General features: G+C 44.5%; 1 protein-coding gene and 1 pseudogene across 1 annotated transcript; both read left to right on the top strand.

Moving 5' to 3' along the window:
• The first annotated feature begins 6,899 nt into the window (after positions 1 to 6,899).
• On the top strand, positions 6,900 to 18,715 carry LOC136552046 (uncharacterized; annotated as a pseudogene).
• A 1,119-nt stretch (positions 18,716 to 19,834) lies between these two features.
• On the top strand, positions 19,835 to 20,743 carry LOC136506746 (protein PAM68, chloroplastic-like). The gene has a single exon (XM_066501638.1). The coding sequence runs from the start codon at positions 19,947 to 19,949 to the stop codon at positions 20,589 to 20,591; it is 645 nt and encodes a 214-aa protein (XP_066357735.1). The 5' UTR covers positions 19,835 to 19,946; the 3' UTR covers positions 20,592 to 20,743.
• The last annotated feature ends 505 nt before the right edge of the window (positions 20,744 to 21,248 follow it).

Raw genomic sequence — 21,248 nt, forward strand, 5'->3', positions numbered from 1 at the left:
CCCAGCTATGGTCTAGGGACTACGTACTCAAGCTAGTTGCAACAACGATGTGTCTCCATATTTTTTTGGTCTATAGCTCAGAAGCCATAGTTCTAGTGGACATTGCCTTCCGAGCACCTAGGGTGGAACATTATAACAAAGAGCAAGCCGTAACTGTTTAGACATAGGACGTCGATAGGGCCAAAGAAGAACACCTTATCCCTTGCATCCGCACAGCCAAATACCTAGAAGGCCTATGAAGATACTATGATCACAACATCAAAGGTCATTCATTTGCGGTCGACGACCTCGTTCTCCGTAGAAAGCAGAAAACAGAAGGGATGCACATGCTCTCCTCCCTCTAGGAAGGGCCTTACATGGTCAAAGAGGTTACCCGACCAGGGTCTTACCAGCTATGCGACATTGAGGGAATTGATATCCCCAATTCATGGCACATCGAGCACCTTATGCGTTTCTATCCTTGAAATGCTCTAGATATGTACTCTCCACTCCATAATAAATGAAGTTTTTATCGTCGTAATTTGTTGCCATCATTTCTCCACTCTAGTTTAATCTCCATTTATGACCACCAACTCTAAGCTACTCCTTAACAAAACTCTAGCAATTATACATGATCTCTATAAATGCTTCATCCCGTTTCTCTATACTAAAATATCTCTAAGATATTCCACCAACCATCGAGCAGCACACGTTCCGCTCTGTGTTCTTTGGAGAAATCCATGTCTTTGATCTCACCCTACACGTGCTACGGGCTCCAGCACTCTGCGTCATGGGCGGTCGGCTGTGGTTCCTCGGTCACGTCTGTTCCTTCTACACATGCACGGGCTCCAGTGCTTGACATTATGGAATACGAGCTACCCAAGGCCAAGATCCTAGTAATAAACTAACTACTCAAATGCTACTTAACAGCATGTCTCTTTTTCACTGCAAGCGCTAGCAAACCAACTAAGCACGCACATGTCGTCTACTTATAACATTTATACAAATACACAAATGTTTGCTTAGGCCCTCGTGCATTTAACTCCACTATACAGTTGTCCAATACAGGTTCCTCTCCACTCAAGTTATTGAGCTTAGCCCTCACCATCTACCTTGCCGAATAGATCATCGCCAGCCAACCTCTTCATGGCGTCCTCCACCTCATCTTTTAGCTGCTCCTGCTTCGTCGCACCTGTCCCTCTAGCGAATTCGGCCCCTATTGCTCGAAGATTGATGGCAGGGTAGTGAGACTAGACCACTACTAGGGCATGTGTCACGACGGAGACAGTGGTGTCTTGGTTGAAGCTCTTGAAGTTCTCCCATGCCGCCTTGCACCTATCAATGATGGTGTTCGAATGGGGCGGCCTGCCGTTGGGTTGAGGAGCTACCTCTATGTCGATACAGTCGAGCACCGTCCTGACTTCGGCCACCACGACGTTAAGTTTTCCCCTCTAGATTTTGGCCTCCAGCTCCAGCACATCAAACTACACCTTGGTTCTTCGACGGTAGTCTCTAGACACCAAAGGGGTTTGTCAAACGAAGCAATCATGTCAGCAACAACTTCGACCATGCACTACTCACCCTCTAGATCCTCGCCCAATTTCTACGCTCGCCTAGATGCCTTATCATTCTCCTCTTGAAGTTGACCGATGACTTGACCCAACCGACTGAGCTCTACATCCTGCTCTACAAACATAACGATCGACAGCAACATCCAGACTGTTCAGCAACGCAGAACAAACTCACCGATCCATAATACGTTTTTTTGCTCGGAGATGCCTTTTAGCTGCTCGTAGGTGCGCCCTAGCTGCTCATAGACATTTTTCAGCTACTCGGAGGTGCGCTCGAGCTGCTCGGAGATGGTCTTCAACTTGTCGGATAAGATGTCCTTTTGGTACTCTAGGTCCCTCGCGTTTGATTCAGTAAGATCCCTTTCGTGTTGGGCCCTCTGGACATTCTTCTCCATCAGTCGCATCGCCTCCTTTAGCTTCTCATTCTCCTCGGCGATGGGCTCTGTCCTTTTGATCAGTTGGTACCGTTGTACGATAGTTTGTGCTATGCCCTACAAAAGCACCAAGATTATAAAGGATCATGGTTTCCAATGCCAAAGACAGACGCCGATGATGCCATACTAACCTCAATTTGCATCATAGTTGTGGAAAGGGTGGGCCATAGCCTCTTCACCTCCCTAGTGGTGTCCTCCTCTTCCACGACCACAACTTCATCCCCTTGCTTGCAGAGGATGTGGGCGGTTTGAGGTCGTGATTCTTCACGCTCAATCTCCTCGACCTCATCCTCTTCCTCCATAGCCGATGGCGCTCCCTAGGGGCTCGATGGCTGCATAGAGTGCCGACCACGCCCTGCGGCATCTCAGGGCACGTAGCTTGCTCCTCCGACGCTGTCAGCCTCTGCGCCCTCGATTCTGGCAGGACATCAGTAGCTCCCACAACCGCATTTGAAGACTTGGCCGCTCTCGTCATTGCTCTTGGCATCTCCATCAACTCACCCGTTGTGGTCGCCAACCGCTCTCCTTCTCCAACTCCATCAGCAGCAGTGGTTGAATCTTCCACAAACTAACGAGCGCCCTGGGACTCTAGGACAAAGTTTGTCCGTAATGTCTCCATGTTAGGACCAGCCCCTAGCTGCTCGCCAGTCTAACCTAAAGGATTTAGATCCATCGCGTGCCATGTTCTGCATCAGATTAGCTCATCGATCACCGCAACTATAAAAATCAGAGAGCTACTGATCCCAAGGCAAAGATACTTACATGTTAGCTTCCCAATAAACAGTTCTGAACTGGTGCTGCCTCCCTGAGCACCTAGGCATTGCTCTATGACCAACCTTCATCTCTGGATTCAGATGAGGTGCTGACGGCACCTTCCTCTGGCTGAGTGATCGGCCTGGCATCAACTGTCTTTGGCCAATCGCCCCTCAACACGCCCGAGAAGTACGTCACTCATTCCTACCAATGGATCTTTCACAAATGAATCAGTCCACTATTCATCACCAGCATGAGATAAAAAGCATCAGGAACAACAATATAGATTTTTACCTGAGGAGGTGGGTTCGTGTAGTTGAAGGGCTTTGGCTACCCCAGCATGGTGTACGACATGTTTGGGGCGAATAGTTCAATAGCCCGGTGTAGCACAACCTCCTTCGCTAGGTTCTCCGTCCTCTCCTGGGTGCTGTCGGTATCCCCCTTGAAGTCAAAGCCCACGTAGGCTCTCTCCTTGTAGGGCTGGACACGACACAGTATGAAGTTCACTGCCACCAATACTCTGCTCATCTTCACACCCCTTATCAGCTCGAGGAGCTCCTTCACCTGATCCATATCGACCATGGTCGGTTTCTGTGACCAGCTCCTTTGGTTCTCTAGAATCTGATCGACATCGGATCGGATGGTAGGATGGCTTTGCTTCATATAAAACCACCTGGTATTCCATCCCTTTAGCAAGGTGTTTAGCGGCACAGGAATGTATTTGCTCGCCATCCCATCACGGAGCTGCAGATACACACCGCTGACCACTCTGGAACCGCCCCCCTTTCTTCTTTAGCTAGAAAAAGTGACGGAAGAGATTGAAATAGGGAAGAATGCCAAGATAAACCTCATAGAAGTGGATAAACACATAAATGTGCAAAATAGTGTTCGGATGAAGATTGCACAAGCTCACTCCCTAATAGTTCAACAGATCCCGCAAGAAAGGATGTACCGAAAGTCCTAATCCACGCCAGAAGTAATCTTCAAATACAACGACTTTGTCGGTGTGTGGCATCTGATAGGGCTCACCGTCGATCGGACGCCATCCGGCGGTGACACGGTCAGGAAGAACGCCCACCTCCATGATCTCGTTGAGCTTCGTCTCCCCCATGAATGATGGTACCCACTCCTTGTCATGACTTGTCCCAATGGGCGCCTTCTTCGTGTTACCACCTCCCTTCTTTAGCGCCATCCCTCAGATCTGGATCGGAACTGCCCTCTTCATGCAAGCTTTTTAGCCCTAGCGGCGGAGCGCGTGTGAATGCGAATGGGGGAGCGCTAGGGCAAGGAGGAAGACGAAGTGGCAAAGTGGCAAAGGTGGGAGCGCGGAGTGCGGCAATGCAGTTATAAAGACACCCAATTACTTTTTGCATTCAAGGGTTTTTGAGAAACCTCACCATGATGATTTGCGCCCCTTCAAATTCCTCAAAGCAGCGTGCTGGGCCGTTATCTAGGCTTCCACGCAATTGTGGCCCATATCACCTATTTTTCGATGCAATTTGGTACTGCATCAAGGCTCAGTAATTTCCACTGTACAGTCATTGCTTTGGTTTTTTCTCCACGATTTGAGTAATCGGTACCTCTTGATTTATCCAAGATTTTCACTTGTGGCTCGGGGACTACGTTATCATTATGATTTGGTTTCTCACCATACTGGGGACTTTTTTGGTTACTGTTGTTTCTAACCCTGGCACCACGTGACCACGTCACCTACTGTCAGGCTCGGGGACTAAGTGAGCACACTTCACCTTGCGGTGAATGTGCGCTTTTCATTTTAGGGCTCAGGCGGTGGACTGGTCACCTGCTCGGCTGGTTTTTTGTTTTCTTCTACTTTCTGGACCCTGGCACCACGTGACCATGTCACCTACTATCAGGCTCGGGGACTAAGTGGGCACAGTTCACCTTGCGGTGAGTGTGTTTTCTTTAATATGGAAGACTCCGTGCCTCCTGAAGTTGAAGAAGATTATCTCCCTTTCTCATGGTTGGACTCTAAGTGGGCACACTTGGTCCACTGCGAGGAAATTTTTGATTTTGAGTTTGAGCTACTTACATCCTTCTAGCAAGCCTTACTTAGTTAAACCCGTGCTCGATCGGACAGTTAAGTTGGTCAGTCACGGTCCACAACTGCTCGGCGACTCATTAGGGTGGTCGGACTATGAGTCTGACTGCTCGGCTTTGTTTACACCTGCTCGAACAAGCTTAAGACGGCGTTGCACAGCGGATACAAGGCGCTTGGGGACTAGCTGTTGGGGGTACGACCCCGGACACCCATGGCAGACTATATAGCACACCCCTACAAGAGTTAGACAAGTTCAGGTCGTCTGCGCGACATAATACCCTATTGATCTATATCGCCTCCACTTCTCGCGTCGTTACCCCTCGAAGGACTGTCGATGATATTCTGTCGACAGGTTTTGCATCTCTCCTCCCCACATTCTGTTGCATCGTCTCTCCCGACACCGGTAGGGCATCCACACGACGTGATGTCCGGGTCCATCTGAATCGAAGGCGTCGCACGCCCTTTCCGTCGCTCGGGCGGCACGTGCCCCACGTGGAGCGTGGAACGGAGTGCAGCCCGCGGGCATCTGGATGCAGGACGTCCGGGCGCTAGCACTGTCGTTAAAAAAGGTGAGAAGTATTCCCTCCGTCCCAAATTATTGGATGTTTTCGTATTTCTAGATTTATAGCTTTTTCTATGAATATAGACATAATATATATTGATAAGTAGTAAAAGTTTTAAATCAATAAAACTCAAAAGGTCTTATAATTTAGAACAAAATTTGGAAGGGAGTATTATTATTTAGAATGTTTCTCCGCTCTGATGCATGCATGTCAGAACGTGTCGTGGCATCACAGGTGACGACTGGCGACAGTGAGGTGATAGTGAACCAGAAACCAAAGCCCAAAAGAAAAGGAAAACGTGGCCCATAGACCCTGAACGAATCACCGGTGAGAGAAAGCGCACGCGACGGACGCAGCCAGCCAGCAAGTCCCCATCTACTGTACCTCCTCGCGATCCGAGCATCGGATCGGCTAGGCGCACACTCGCTCTCGCTCGTGTTATGTGGTAGACCTAGACCCGGACCCACCCGCAGACAGCGCCACTCGGTCCGGCGGCGCGTCTTGTTGACGAGGCTTTTACACGTGTCCCATTATAAAATTGCAGAACATTAGGTAGAAACTAATTAACCTGTACAAACTTAAAAACTACCGATCAGAACCGCTAGATGTCTAATGGATGAGTGAGAGGCTTAAGCGTAAAAAAAAGCCCGGTGGATGGAGGGTTTAATTGCAAAAAAATCACACATCTTACCTCATCTATTGAATTAGCATCTAGTGATCCTAATTAGTAGTTTTCAAGTTTATACAAGTTAGTTGGTTTGCACCTAATACGTTGTCTTATAAAAGTTAGTAATTATCTATAAACTATTAAAAAAGTTGAGTTCTCGTATGTGTTACTGCTGTGAACTCTTTTGTCCTCCACGCTATTTCCGTCAGATTTGACTTTAACAGTGTCAAACCGTTGTTATGAAAAGTATAAAATACCCTCAGGTCTGAATATGAATTAAATTTTTTGGGCATCTTAATGACCTCAAATGAAAAAACTCAAAACTAGAAAGTTATAGTTCTCGACAATATTTATAATTTTTGTATAAAAAATATCTTCATTTAATTATGTAAAAAATATGATTTGATATTATTAATGTCTTAGAAAACTCAAAACTAGAAAGTTGTAGTTCTTGACAATATTTAAAATTATCTTCATTTAATTATGTAAAAATATGATTTGATATTATTAATGTCTTAGAAAAATCATATTTTTTTTTGTATAAAATCAAATGAAGATAGTTTTTATAAAAATATTGTAGATCTCGACGAGATATACAACTTTCTAGTTTTGAGTTTTTTTTTATTTGAGATCATTAAGATGCTAAAAAAATTAATTACGTATTTAGAACTGAGAGTATTTTTGATTTTTCACATCTGGAGTTTAACATCGTTAGAGTCAAATCCGACAGAAAATAATATGGAGGGTAAAAGAGTTAATAGCAGTGATCATGTGAGAACTTAATTTTTTTATGACTTATAGGTAATTAACCATTTTTATAATGGCAAGCCTCCTTGTTTATAGGGTATCCGCGCGGCGCACCGGTTCGCCCCCCAAATCTCATTCCATGGGCCGGAAAAAGCGAACCTCCGCACCAAACCCTACTCCGCCACCGCCGGACGCCGCCCGCCGGCCGGCGGCCGCTTCGGCGAAGGCGGCCGGCATCGGCGGGGAAGATGCCGCCGTGCGCGCCGAGGTCGACAAGGCGCTCGCCTGCCTGCAGCGTGGCAACCACGCGCGGGCGCTGCGCCTCATGAAGGATGCCCTCGCCCGCCACGGGGAGGCCTCCTCGCCGCTGCTTCTGCGGGCGCACGGCACCGTGCACGCCCGCGCCGCCTCCGTCCTCGATGACCCCGCAGCCCGCGCGCGCCACCACCGGGCCGCGCTCCAGGCGGCCCAGCGCGCCGTCGAGCTCACGCCGGAGTCCATCGAGCTGGCCCACTTCCACGCCATGCTGCTATTCGACGCCGCCAACGACGCCCGCGCCTACGAGGAGGTCGTCGCCGAGTGCGAGCGCGGCCTCAGCATCGAGGTCCCCTCCGACCCTTCACCCCACTCCCTCAGGCTGCCCGGCCCCGACGTTGACCAGGTCCAGTCCGAGCTCCGCAACCTGATCCAGAAGGCTAACCTTGCCTCCATCTCCACCTGGGTCAAAACCCTGGGCGGCGCGGGGGATGATAAGCTTCGCCTCATCCCTGTGCGCCGTCTTGCCGACGAACCAATGGAGGGCCGGCTTGTCCCCACGGCGCCCTCCCCGCGCCGCCCAAACGAGATCAAGAAGGCGACCAAGACCCCCGAGGAGCGCCGCCAGGAGATCGAGGTACGCCTGGCTGCCATGAGGCTGCTGCAGCAGCAGAAGGAGCAGAGCAATGGTGTTGTGTCTGCCACCCCCGCTTCTTCCCAGTCACAGGGAGATGAGGCCCCCTCATCGTCTCAGTCATCGGTGGGTGGACATAGAGCTGACCGGAGAAAAGGCGGGTCTAGGAAAGCAACAGGCTCATCTGCGTCTGAGCGCACTGATCAGGTGCGTGCCTACTGGGGCTCGATACCAGTGGAGCAAAGGCTTGCATTCTTAAACACTAGCATTTCCGAGCTCAAGTCACACTATGATTTCTGCAATACATAAGGAGAAAGATGCTGCCAGTGCAGCATCTGATGTGCTCAATGAGGTGATACGATTTGCCAACAAGCATGGCAAGTGGGATTTCATGGTATGTGGTAGGTGTCGTGAGCAGTTTGCAGATGTGGAGGCACTCCGGTGTCATGTCATGGGGGAGCATGTTGGGCTACTCTCATCTGAGCTGCAGGAAATGGTGCCACAGGAGATTGATGCTGACTGGGCAGAAATGCTCATTGGTTGGAACTCGAGGCCATTGGATGCTACTGCCGCACTGAAACTGTTTGAGGAAGATCAAAACGACAACCTTGGAACAGATAGGGACAAGGAATCGAATTTGTTGGATAATTGGAGTAACAAAGACAAGTCGGACATGTCAGAATCCTCAGCCTCGCCACACAACGAGGAGTGTAATGGTTTTGGAGTGGTGGTGAGGGAAGGTGATGACAAGTGGCCACTCTCAGATGATGGCGAAAGGGCAAACATTTTAGAAAGAATCCATTCATCGTTCAAAATCCTTGTGAAGAATCATAATCTTTCAGTGGGCAATCTAAACAGGGTGATTCGATTTGCTGTAGAGGAACTCAGGGGGTTGCCATCTGGGTCACTACTGCTTAATCACTCTTTGGACGAGTCGCCACTTTGTATTCGCTTCTTGGAGGCATCATCACTGCGGAAAGTAGCTAAATTCTTGCAGGACTTAATGCAGGCCTCTGGACTTAATAGGAACTTAGAGAAGGCTGAAGGGCTAGGCGACGAGGATAGTTTCCCAAAAAACCACAATGTACTGGAGAAGGTTACCCTTAATTCTGATTCATCAGAACTGATCATTGATGGGCAGACCTTTGGTGGAAAGTTTGACTCTGAGAGTGTTGATACTGATGCATTACTTTCATGGTTGTACGCTGGATCTTCAATTGGTGAGCAGCTATTGGCTTGGAATCGTATGATTGACGAAAGGTCAAATCAGTGCGTCGACCTTATTCGGGCACTTGGGAGGGAGTTCAACAGCTTGCAAAACTCATGTGAACGGAAGCTTGAACAGCTGAGAAATGAGGAGGCCTTTATTTCTGTAGAGGGCCTCTTTTGTGAAGAGCAAACACGAAGGGAGCAGGTGGGGCGGTATGGATTCCAAACTTTCGAGGAGCTCCTCAGGAAGCGGCAGGAGGAGTTATTGGAATGCAATACTGAGGAGCAGTCTGACAGTAACAGATCTGAGATAGATGCAATCTCAGCTATTTTGAAGGAACTTCACACATCACACTTTGGTTATGATGAAGCCCTTTCTGGCATGGCTCCACGCCTTTATGACTTTGATGGGGCCGAAGAAGATGAATGGAGGCTGCATGATTTTATACATCCAAATGATTCAATGGTACACATGGTTGTATCAAAGATGAAGGAACAAGTTTCTATGGAGGTTAGTTTTTCTGGATTCTATTCACTGCAGGAGTTACATAAAAACCTTCAAAATACATTTACAATATATGTTTCATAACTTTTTTTTTTTGCTTGCAGATTAGCAAGGTAGATGCTAAAATTATGCGAAATTTCTCTGTGATCCGGCAACTAGAGCACAAGCTTGGACCTGTTTCTGCTCTTGATTATCGAATGATTCTTTTGCCCCTTATGAGATCGTTCTTGCAAGTGTGTACACATCATCACAAGTTTTGCTCCAGTGCCTTGTTTTTGCACTTTTTGCTTTTTTTATATGTCAGTGCCTTATGTTTTTGTTCATTGCTTAACTGTTGCTATGGTATGCAATGTAGAGCCATTTGGAAGAGCTGGTGGATAAGGATGCGAGAGAGAGATCTGATGCTGCAAGGGAAGCCTTCCTGGCCGAACTTGCCTTGGATGCTAAGAAGAATGCAAACAAAGGGGGTGATACGAAACAATCCCATGAAAAATCAAAGGATAAGAAGAAGTTTAAGGATTTTCGAAGATCAAAGGAGCTCAAGGTGGATCTGATTTTGTGTTAGACCATACACTTTACTCTTTTTCATGTTCGCATGAAGGAATTTTTCTTCTTACAATTCTTCTGATTTCTCCCTAGGATTCAAGCTGGAGTGACCAGTCTCTCAGTCGCCAAGACAGTGCTGACGAGGAAACAGCAGAGACATTGTAAGTGATTCTTGCAGTACCTATATTCTCAAGAACTTGATTACTAAAGAAGAGCTCTTTGTGAGGGCACATTTGTTCAAATTTCTTAATTGGGTATGGTGCTTTGGAATCCTTAGATTCCTTTTCTTTTGGGGTATCTGTAGTAATTCTGTACTACTAATAACTGGCATTCTAATCAGCGTATGGTTGTTTTGTTAGAAGGTCACATTGTGTCAACAGAATTTACTCGAGGAAAGACGTGCATAATTACAAGCTTGCTTTCTTTGATTCTATTTTTTCTTATCCTACCTAAAACATGTTATATATCAATATATCATCTTGCAGCAGTAGGAAGCAGCCAATTTATGTGGTATGCTTCATTTCTATTATTCTATACTTGCCGAATCATGTTAACCTTGCCCAGTAATTTTATTTTGTTTGAGTTGGTCTTGTGAATTGATAGGTTTGCTGGATAATATTGAAACATGGTACTACATATGTTAGTATTATTTTTAAAGCCATAAATTCCAGTTACTCATTATGATTAGAGGGTTACGAAATATGCCTACCAATACCCCCATCCGAGGGATTTATTTGATTATTATGGTTTTAAATGCCAGCCTGATAAGAAATCTAATATAAGCTGTTCTGTTTGCGGTGATCAATAACTAGTGATTGCTGTGGGAAACAAGATACAGTACAGAAATGAGTGTGAGCTACTGGATCTTGATGTAGGTGATCAAAGGGCTAGCAATGTTATGTGTACCCAAAGATAGATGTTTCCAGAAGAAAAGCAAATCTATCTTATACTCTCCCTTTATATTACCTTGTTGTTGTTGCCTGCATCAACATTTCACATTCCGTTACAACACTTCCCACCCTTGTGTAGAACTGTAGATTATAATAAATGAATGCTCCAAGTTTATCTCTATATGAGGCCACATGTTACTTGGTTGTGACATAATGGTGAATGCCTTGTTGCCGTGTGGCGTCACCCAAACTTGTGCGCGTATTGTTGAAAAAGAAGCTGAGGGTTGAGGCCATTTAATGTTTGGGTGACGCCACACAGCTTGGAGGGTTGAGGCCATCTTTGTGTCATTAATGGCCCTCTGCTCCTGAGATGTTTGTTTGTCTCTTCTATGTCATACATATGCTTGTACGTGTTTCTGAAATTCACTGCAAACTTCATTGTCAGTGCCAAACTTGTGCGGGTATTGTTGAAAAAGAAGCTGCAATATAATGATCCTTTCATCAACAACAACAACAACAACAACAAAGCCTTTTAGTCCCAAACAAGTTGGGGTAGGCTAGAGTTGAAACCCAACAGAAGCAATCAAGGTTCAGGCACGTGAATAGCTGTCTTCCAAGCACTCCTATCTAAGGCTAAGTCTTTGGGTATATTCCATCCTTTCAAGTCTCCTTTTATTGCCTCTACCCAAGTCAACTTCGGTCTTCCTCTGCCTCTCTTCACGTTACTATCCTGACTTAGGATTCCACTACGCACCGGTGCATCTGGAGGTCTCCGTTGCACATGTCCAAACCATCTCAACCGGTGTTGGACAAGCTTTTCTTCAATTGGCGCTACCCCTAATCTCTCACGTATATCATCGTTCCGAACTCGATCCCTTCTTGTATGACCGCAAATCCAGCGCAACATACGCATTTCCGCGACACTTAGCTGTTGAATATGTCGTCTTTTCGTAGGCCAACATTCTGCACCATACAACATAGCAGGTCTAATCGCCGTCCTATAAAACTTGCCTTTTAGCTTCTGTGGTACCCTTTTGTCACATAGGACACCAGACGCTTGCCGCCACTTCATCCACCCTGCTTTGATTCTATGGCTAACATCTTCATCAATATCCCCGTCCCTCTGTAGCATTGATCCTAAATATCGAAAGGTATCCTTCCTAGGCACTACTTGACCTTCCAGACTAACATCTTCCTCCTCCCGAGTAGTAGTGCCGAAGTCACATCTCATATACTCAGTTTTAGTTCTACTAAGTCTAAAACCTTTGGACTCCAAAGTCTCCCGCCATAACTCCAGTTTCTGATTCACTCCTGTCCGGCTTTCATCAACTAGCACTACATCGTCCGCGAAAAGCATACACCAAGGGATGTCCCCTTGTATGTCCCTTGTGACCTCATCCATCACTAAAGCAAACAAATAAGGGCTCAAAGCTGACCCTTGACGTAGTCCTATCCTAATCGGGAAGTCATCCGTGTCTCCATCACTTGTTCGAACTCTAGTCACAACATTGCTGTACATGTCCTTAATGAGCCCGACGTACTTCGTTGGGACTTTATGTTTGTCCAAAGCCCACCACATAACATTCCTTGGTATTTTATCATAAGCCTTCTCAAAGTCAATAAAAACCATGTGTAGGTCCTTCTTCTTCTCCCTATACCGCTCCATAACTTGTCTTATTAAGAAAATGGCTTCCATGGTTGACCTTCCGGGCATGAAACCAAATTGGTTCATAGAGACCCGCGTTATTGTTCTCAAGCGATGCTCGATAACTCTCTCCCATAGCTTCATAGTATGGCTCATCAACTTAATTCCCCGGTAATTTGTACAACTTTGAATATCCCCTTTATTCTTGTAGATCGGCACCAATATACTTCTCCTCCACTCATCAGGCATCTTGTTCGATCGAAAAATATGGTTGAACAGCTTTGTTAACCATACTACAGCTATGTCCCCGAGGCATCTCCACACCTCGATTGGGATACCATCCGGTCCCATCGCCTTACCTCCTTTCATCCTTTTCAATGCCTCTCTGACCTCAGATTCTTGGATTCTCCGTACAAAGCGCCTATTGGTGTCATCAAAAGAGTCATCCAACTGAAAGGTTGTGTCCATATTCTCACTATTGAACAATTTGTCAAAATACTCTTGCCATCGATGTCGGATCTCATCCTCCTTTACCAAGAGATGCTCCCTTTCATCCTTAATGCACTTAACTTGGTTGAAGTCCCGTGTCTTTCTCTCACGAACCCTAGCCATCCTATAAATGTCCTTCTCTCCTTCCTTCGTACTCAAATGTTGGTAAAGATCCTCGTACGCTCTACCCTTTGCCACACTTACAGCTCGCTTTGCAGTCTTCTTTGCCACCTTATACTTCTCTATGTTGTCCACACTCCTGTCATGGTACAAGCGTCTATAGCATTCTTTCTTCTCCTTAATAGCCCTTTGGACTTCCTCGTTCCACCACCAAGTATCTTTAGCCTCGCGTCCCCTTCCTTTGGTTACTCCACATACCTCTGAGGCTACCTTCCGAATGTTGGTTGCCATCTTGTCCCACATATTGTTTATGTCGTCTTCTTCCTTCCAAGAGCCCTCTTTGATAACCCTTTCCCTAAATACTTCTGACGTCTCCCCTTTCAGTTTCCACCACTTTGTTCTTTCAATCTTAGCTTGTTTATCCCTACGGGCACGCACCTGAAAACGAAAATCTGCCACCAAAAGCTTATGTTGAGAAACAACACACTCCCCTGGTATCACCTTGCAATCCAAGCATGCTCGTTTGATCCTTTCATCGACCTAATTTATTGGAGGTAGTTATATGCCCTTTAATTTTGACCATGCTATTTTCTTTATGTAGTCAAATGCTTGCTGATTGTGATGATTTGGATTGCAAACTCTCAACAAGTGATGATTACTTGAATGAACAAGAGGAAGAACTTAGGCATAGGGTACAACTCGAAGCAGAGGAAAGAAAGCTGGAAGAGACTCTGGAATATCAACGGCGGATAGAGGAGGAAGCAAAGCAGAAACATCTTGCAGAACAATGTAGAAGTACATATGCATCTTCTGTAATTGGTACTGCTTGTCTTTCAAGCACTGGGAATCAGGATAACCATGAAAGTGCACTCAATAACTCTTCGCGTACTTATCTCGAAGGCATAAAGTTTGGTGACTTTCGCTACACCGAGAACAATTTCAGTCAGAAACTTAACGGATTGGATTCATCTGATGCACAGGCATTAACCAGCAGTGATATGAGTGTTTCTAAGTTGACATTGAAAATGAACGGGGTTTGGAAAAATGCACAACCTATAAAGCCTCTCAGTAATCATGGCACCCAAAATTCTAAGAGAAGCTCTAGCGAACCACAAAAGAAGTACTTCCAAGGTTGTGGGTTATGCACTATACAAGTTAAGCTTTAACTATCAATTCTGTTCACAATTTTAAAATGTATTACTATATATTTATTGTTGCAGGTGTGCCAGGTGCTATTTATGATGATGACGACAATGATAGGGCATCTGGGCCACAATTTGGTTCGAAAGCTCCTAGATGGAGCAGCTCTTGTAAAATAGCTCCCTATGCAAACCACAGCTATCAAGCTGGAAAACAGAATCACTCTGCAGGAACAGAGAAGCCAAATTTTGAGAAAGGTAGCTATTGTCGTGGGTCCATAAATCTTCGTATAAAATAATTTGCAATATCAGTTTTTGAGTACTGGATATAGTAGTTGAAGACTTGAAGTTTAAACAGACTACTAAGGTTTACACAATAAATTAGCATACAGTGGCATGTACAATAATAGTAGTTGTTTCTTCTGAGTTGCATGGTATCAAATTGTACAAGCACCCCAATGTTCCTGGTATGAAAATGTACGAGTATCACAATGTCCTTCCTATATCTTTATGCCCTAAGTAGCCACTTGCCTATTTGGTTAAATAGGAGTATTTTTTTGGTTTCCTACGATACAAACTTGTTCATGAATAATAGGATTCACTTAGCAGATTGATAACAAATAAGTTTACCACATTTAGGAATGCCTCAATACAGCTGAAAGCTTATAAAGTATTGAAATACATCTAAGCATCGGTTAGTTATTATTGTATTTTTATTTCTGTTTTATAATATTCTTGTTCTTTCTTTAAGCATTTGTGTTACTTGACCAAACCAACCAGTATTGTACCTTGTTTACTATGGCTGTTTTTACATACTCATTCCAATTATTCTTTACTTTCTGGTTCCTTGACCTGATATCATGTCTTGTAAATGACAAAAAAAATGCAATTGATTCTGTATATATATTTTTAAATTTGTTTATGATCCCAACTTATGTGAAATTGTTCCTTTCACATCCAGTTGACAGTGGTGCAATACCATCAGCGGATGTGTGCATCGAGGATGATTTTGATAAAAGGTTTCAAGAAGATCTTGATGAAGCAATGCGCCAAAGCCTTGGTACCCTTTTTATTATGACTGCATCCTTTCTCTATGAATATGCTCGTATCTTAGGCTCTTACATCCATGGACATTTATATTCAACACCTCTGTATTATCATAAATATATCTCTCTGTGTTAAGGCTTGTACAGTCTACAAATATTCTGCTTTGCATGAAATGTGCTTTCCTCATGTTATATAGATCTTTAAGTATATATGATGATGTGATGTTATGATGATTGTTCTCTTACTGTCTTCTTTCTCTGTTTCTACAAGAGGTTTCTGATAATGATTTTAATTTTTTCTTATGGAATTTCAATGATTTCTCACTTAAGTCCTATCATTTAAGGATGCAATGCTTATCCTTCTGGTACGATAAGCACTTCAAATGGGACAGAAGTGTATGGGACTGGCCTTAAAAATGCTGCTGGTGAATACAATTGTTTCTTGAATGTGATTATTCAGGTAAGCTTAGATTCATAATGTGCTATTCTCTAGGATTAGGCAATCGTTCTTTGTTTACCTAGTGTTCTTCTATTTGCAGTCATTATGGCATATAAGGCGGTTTCGAGACGAGTTCCTTAAAACATCATCACTGCACAAGCATATTGAAGATCCTTGTGCTGTCTGCGCTTTATATGGTATCTTCATTGACCTGAGCAAAGCAGCCAAGGGACAAGGAGAAGCTGTTGCGCCTACTTCATTGAGGATTGCTTTGAGCAAATCCTACCCGAACAGCAAATTCTTTCAGGAGGTAAATTGATGTCCTCTCTTGATAATTTAAGGCTTTACGTATGTTGTTTCAGCATTTTAGCGTCCAAATTCTTACTTTCTTATATCGATGTTCCTTGGCTGTAAACATTTATGATCATGGAAGGGACAGATGAATGATGCATCTGAGGTACTGGGTGTAATCTTTGAGTGTTTGCATAAGTCGTACACTTCTCGTACTGTCTACCATGGTAAATCTCACGAGAAGAATTCTATTGGATCATGGGATTGTGCAAATATTTCTTGCATAGCACATAGTCTTTTTGGGATGGACGTATATGAACGGATGAACTGTCACAATTGTAAGATGGAGTCTAGGCGGCTCAAGTATACTTCATTTTTCCACAATATCAATGCTAGTTCACTCCGAACTGCTAAGGTTAGTTTTCTTTGTTTGGTTGAATCTCATGATATGTTCCCTATTTTTATTTCTGTTATATATGTGGTTTCTTATATAGTGCAATCATGATAGTTACTGGTTCCGTTAACAATTCCTTCTTCAGATGATGTGTCCAGATTCTTCATTTGATGAACTTTTGAAGGTTGTCATAATGAATGATCAACTACCTTGTGATCAAGACGTTGACGGCTGTGGAAAACCAAATCATATACACCACATCCTTTCTACATTCCCACATGTCTTTACAGTTGGTAAGCTTTTTTTGGCTCTTGGATGTTTCAGGCTGCAATTATTTTGCACTGTAGAGTTTCATGTCCAGTCTAGCTGTTATTTGATGAATGTTTGATCTCACAGTATTCTCTTAGAATGCTTTATATGTTTTATTGAATTCTCTTAGTTGACCATCTTCAATCAAGCAATTGTGATCTAGCTTACTTTTTGGCATGTTACAGCCTTGTGTGGGGATGATCCTGCACTAACACTTCCATGTTCTATATATTTGGTGAGATAATTTGTTGGCATATCCCTCTACTTACCTATTGAATTTTCATTTTAGTTTTGGGATGGCAGAATAACAAAGAGTGTGTGGATGACATATCTGCAACTTTGGCTGGTATTTCAACTGAGATAGACATTAGCATATTCTACCGTGGTCTAGATCAAGGAAGCAAACACACCCTGGTGTCAGTGGTATGGCCAAGGAGACCCTTTGTTTTGTTTTATCTCATTCTTGAATGTGTGGATGGTTTTGTTGATTGTAGTTTTCTTAAACCTGTAAATTATCTTCTTCCGGTATGCGTATTTATAATATTTATGCAGCAGCAAAAACATGTACAGCTGGCCTGTGCTTTTTGCAGGCCCAGCCCGAACTCCAGTTTGAGAATAAGACATGTCTCCTGCTTGGGATACTATTTGTTTCTGTTTCCAGGGAGCTCATTGTGTTGTCACTTGTTGGTATTAGATGTGTTATCATCTGATTTGAGAACTTGCTTTCAGTAATTACGTAAACTGGGAGCTGATAGGATATGAAGTAGAATATATTTGAGAATAGCAAATTGAGTTCAGCTGCATATAGCGTCAATGTGACTGTATTATTGCTGTTCACATAATTGTGGTAAAAAATTTCAATTCGAGCTGATAATTGCCACAATAACCTATCTTTCCATTTGTTGTCAATTTTTGTTTCATTTAGCTTCATTAGTATACCTGCCAAATGATTTATTTTCTCCAAATTATGGATCACAGTAAGAGGTGTTGCATTTTTAAGTAAACGTCATGTCTTTACATAGTCTTTTATCTAAATCTGGTGTTTGGGCATCTGTCTGTCAATGCAAGGATCATTAGATATATATTACTGCTTTTTACACCTGCAGGTTTGTTACTATGGCCAGCATTATCATTGTTTTGCCTTCAAGGATGGACGTTGGGTCATGTATGATGACCAGACAGTCAAGGTAACCCAATAACCATACTACTTTGAGCATCCTTTTTACTCGTCCTACTGTTGCTTAGTGTGGCCCAATTTTGGTTCCATGTTATTTGTGCAGGTTATAGGTAGTTGGGGTGATGTGCTCGTGATGTGTGAAAAGGGCCATTTGCAACCCCAAGTGCTTTTCTTTGAGGCTGCAAATTAATTATTCTTCAGAGTCGTAAAGTGCTGTGCAGTGGTTAACATGCCCTCAAATTTAGGGTTTTTCCCTGTGGCCGTGAAGATTTGAAATAGAGTAGCAAATTGGTTTTAAGCGGGGGTATCGAGTAGCATTCAACAGTTGCGTTGGTCTGAGTTTTTGTCGAGCCCTTCGTAATAAGCAGTCACCTGAGCATTCTAGAGCAAAAAGGGAGATGTTTATCACTCTCTTTTTTTGCTTTAACCTTTGGTATAGTTTCTGAACTTCTGATCCTTCATCTGCCAATAAGATTTCACTGCCGATCTTGTGGGTGGGGCATTCGACATGAACTGCCATCCAACAATTCTAGCCGAATCTGCCTAAAGCTCATCATTATGCACCAACTATGTATAGAATTTTGTGCTTACAATGGGGAGGCTGGTATAGTTGAGTGTGCCTGTTTTGAGGCTAGAAGGTTTAGAATGGAAGGAAATGGAATGGATGATGCGGTGTGAACTGTTTTTGTCTGTGGAGGGGTGGTTCGAAAAGAGAGAGGCTATCTGGAATACGGTACTGACTTTAAGATGTGTCGATCTGAGAAATCTGTAGTACACGAGTCTGCTATATGTAAATGACTCGATGAGATTATGTGAGATGATTATAGCGATGAATAAGAGAATCCTTATCACTACTGTTGGTAACTTTGACCTTTCTGTGGCAGCAGCATTGAATAATGGTGCCGCTGACTAGCTTTTTTTTTTTTTTTTTTTGTTTTTTTTAATAACCTGTTTTTTCTGGTTATGGCAACCATAAGTCTGTGGTACATCGATTATTTTACTCATACTGGTACACGGTGTCGCACAGGCTGATGGTTTATCTATATGGTCTTGCTCTTGAGCTCGACCCCTTCCTGTGTTCAAAAACTTGAACGTAGTCAAGAATACACAATCTGCTTTAGCGTTTTGTCAGCCTCACACATCATGATTGGGAAGTACTTCCTGTCTAAAACAACAAGCACTTTAAAGTTTGTGCTAGTATTATTTAACTTTTTGTTATCGAGAGTGGGAGCCCAAATGTTTCTCTACCCACCGATAGTAACTCATGGTGAGGATGCCAAAGTTGGTTTTAATACCCTGTTGTGCTGTGAAAATTTGATTTAAGTTCGTGGAGAGGTGTTACTAATATATTTCATAGTAGGTCTAATAATACTCATTTGATTTGATATTTTGATAATAATACTCATTTGATTTGATATTTTGATATCGTAAGTAGTGTTGTATCTTCCATAAACTTGGTCACTTATGATAGTTTGATTTATGATAAAATCAAGCATTTACATTTGTGGATGGATGGAGTACTAATACCGCTCAAAAATACTAGAGCTACCGAAAAATACTCTTTATATACTGCCATATTAATAAGAATAGAGATTACAGTGAGAAAAAAACATCTAATCGTTTCTTCAATTAGTTCTCTAAATCCTGGTTTCTTGCTAGCTAAAGATAGAGAGCCTCTGTTTCTATTTTTTCGCTAGCTAAAGATTATTTGCTCTTCAAAGCACGCGTAATATATATAGAGAAACAGTTGGAGAAAAGATACAGAGATTGGTTATATACAAATGATTTTCAAATAAGGATTTAAACAAAGGCGTCTAAGGCTCTGTTTGGCTGGCTAGAAAAACGACCGATGTTGATGTTGATTTGTTACGAGAAAAAATACTATTATTTCGCTGAAACGTTACGGGCTGATAAGTTCGAGCGAACTGGGCTTAAGATCGTTGGAGAATTCGTGCCACTGAAAAGGCCGTCAAAGAACGGCTTACCGAGGCTCCTCTGCAGGACTCCGTGGAGCAGGAGACGACTGTCCCACTCTGGTTAGAGATAAGATGTCCCCTTCTCGCTGCAAGTGATTTGGGTCTTGCCATGGAGCTGCTGCCGCTCTCCCCTCCGCGCGCCCACGCCGGCCTCCTCACCTGCAGCTCCACTCCCGTCGTCCTCGGGCTCCGCTCCCACTCCGCCGCCGCCGCTCCAAGCCGGCCCGCGCGGCCGCTGCTCGCCCGCAGGAACCGGAACAGCCGGAGCGACGAGGAGACCGCGGCGGAGCCCAAGGTTATCACGCTCGGGCGGCCGGGGAAGAGCCGGCGGCGCCGCAACAGGAAGCAGCAGCAGCAGCAGACGCCGCCGAAGGAAGAAGGAGACGAGGAGGAGGAGGATGAGGACGACGACGACGAGCGCGACGCGACGATCCCGGAGGTGGTGACGAACCGGATGATGCGGCGTGTGGGGGCGTCGGTGGGCCTGCCGCTGGCGCTGGGCGTGGGGTTCTTCCCGGTGTTCTACTACCTGAAGGCGGTGGCGAAGGTGGACGTGCCGACGTGGATCCCCTTCGGCGTGTCGTTCGTCTTCTTCGGCGCGGCGCTGGCCGGGGTGAGCTACGGCATCGTGTCCGCGAGCTGGGACCCCGTCCGGGAGGGCTCCCTGCTCGGCTGGAACGAGGCGCGCCGGAACTGGCCCGTCTTCTGGGACTCGCTCCGGGGACGCTCCTCCCCGCCTCGCCGGGGCTCCTAGGAGTAGGACAGGGGACAGGCCAATGCCCGGTGGTGACTAGCGGCCTGTTCGGTTGCTCGTATATCGATAATTATAATTTAGAATAGTATTTTTTTTTACGTCAAACCACCGATAGTAAATAATTCATAATTATTTACGACGAAATGAACGTAGCTCAGCACACTCTTGTGCGCAGTACATTTTTTTCCTGCTTTTTTAATGCCCATTCTTGCAGTAGATCGATGCATGTGTAGACAGACTGTTTTCGCGTGCGTTTGTCTAGCAATCTTCTGCGTATGTATGTACGTGCAGGACTGGCTGTGTACATCCATGTCAATCGCTCGCTGGTGTGAATCCTCTCTTTAGTTTGACGCAGGCAGTTTGCTTGGTTCGACTGCCGATCCAACAGATTATTAGCTCGGGACGTTCTGCATTTTGATCTATGTTACTGCGTGACGCATATCTGCACAAGCCAATGGAACAACTAATAACAAGCAAAAGTATGCCGCTTGTTCGGCTAGGCTGGCTGGCCAGCCCCTCGTATGGATACTTTTCACATAAACTAGCCAGTAGTACTTCTCTTTCACATAAACGAACCAACAACAATATGAACCAGCCAATCGAACATACTAATGATCTTCTCACGGCCTCGCCTTGTCCAACTCTACGAGAATACTG

This window comes from Miscanthus floridulus, chromosome 1, assembly GCF_019320115.1.
Source record: "Miscanthus floridulus cultivar M001 chromosome 1, ASM1932011v1, whole genome shotgun sequence".
NCBI lineage: Eukaryota > Viridiplantae > Streptophyta > Magnoliopsida > Poales > Poaceae > Miscanthus > Miscanthus floridulus.

Coding starts and splice junctions, on each gene's coding strand:
- LOC136506746 (XM_066501638.1), top strand. CDS start 19,947: ATGGAGCTGCTGCCGCTCTCCCCTCCGCGCGCCCACGCCGGCCTCCTC.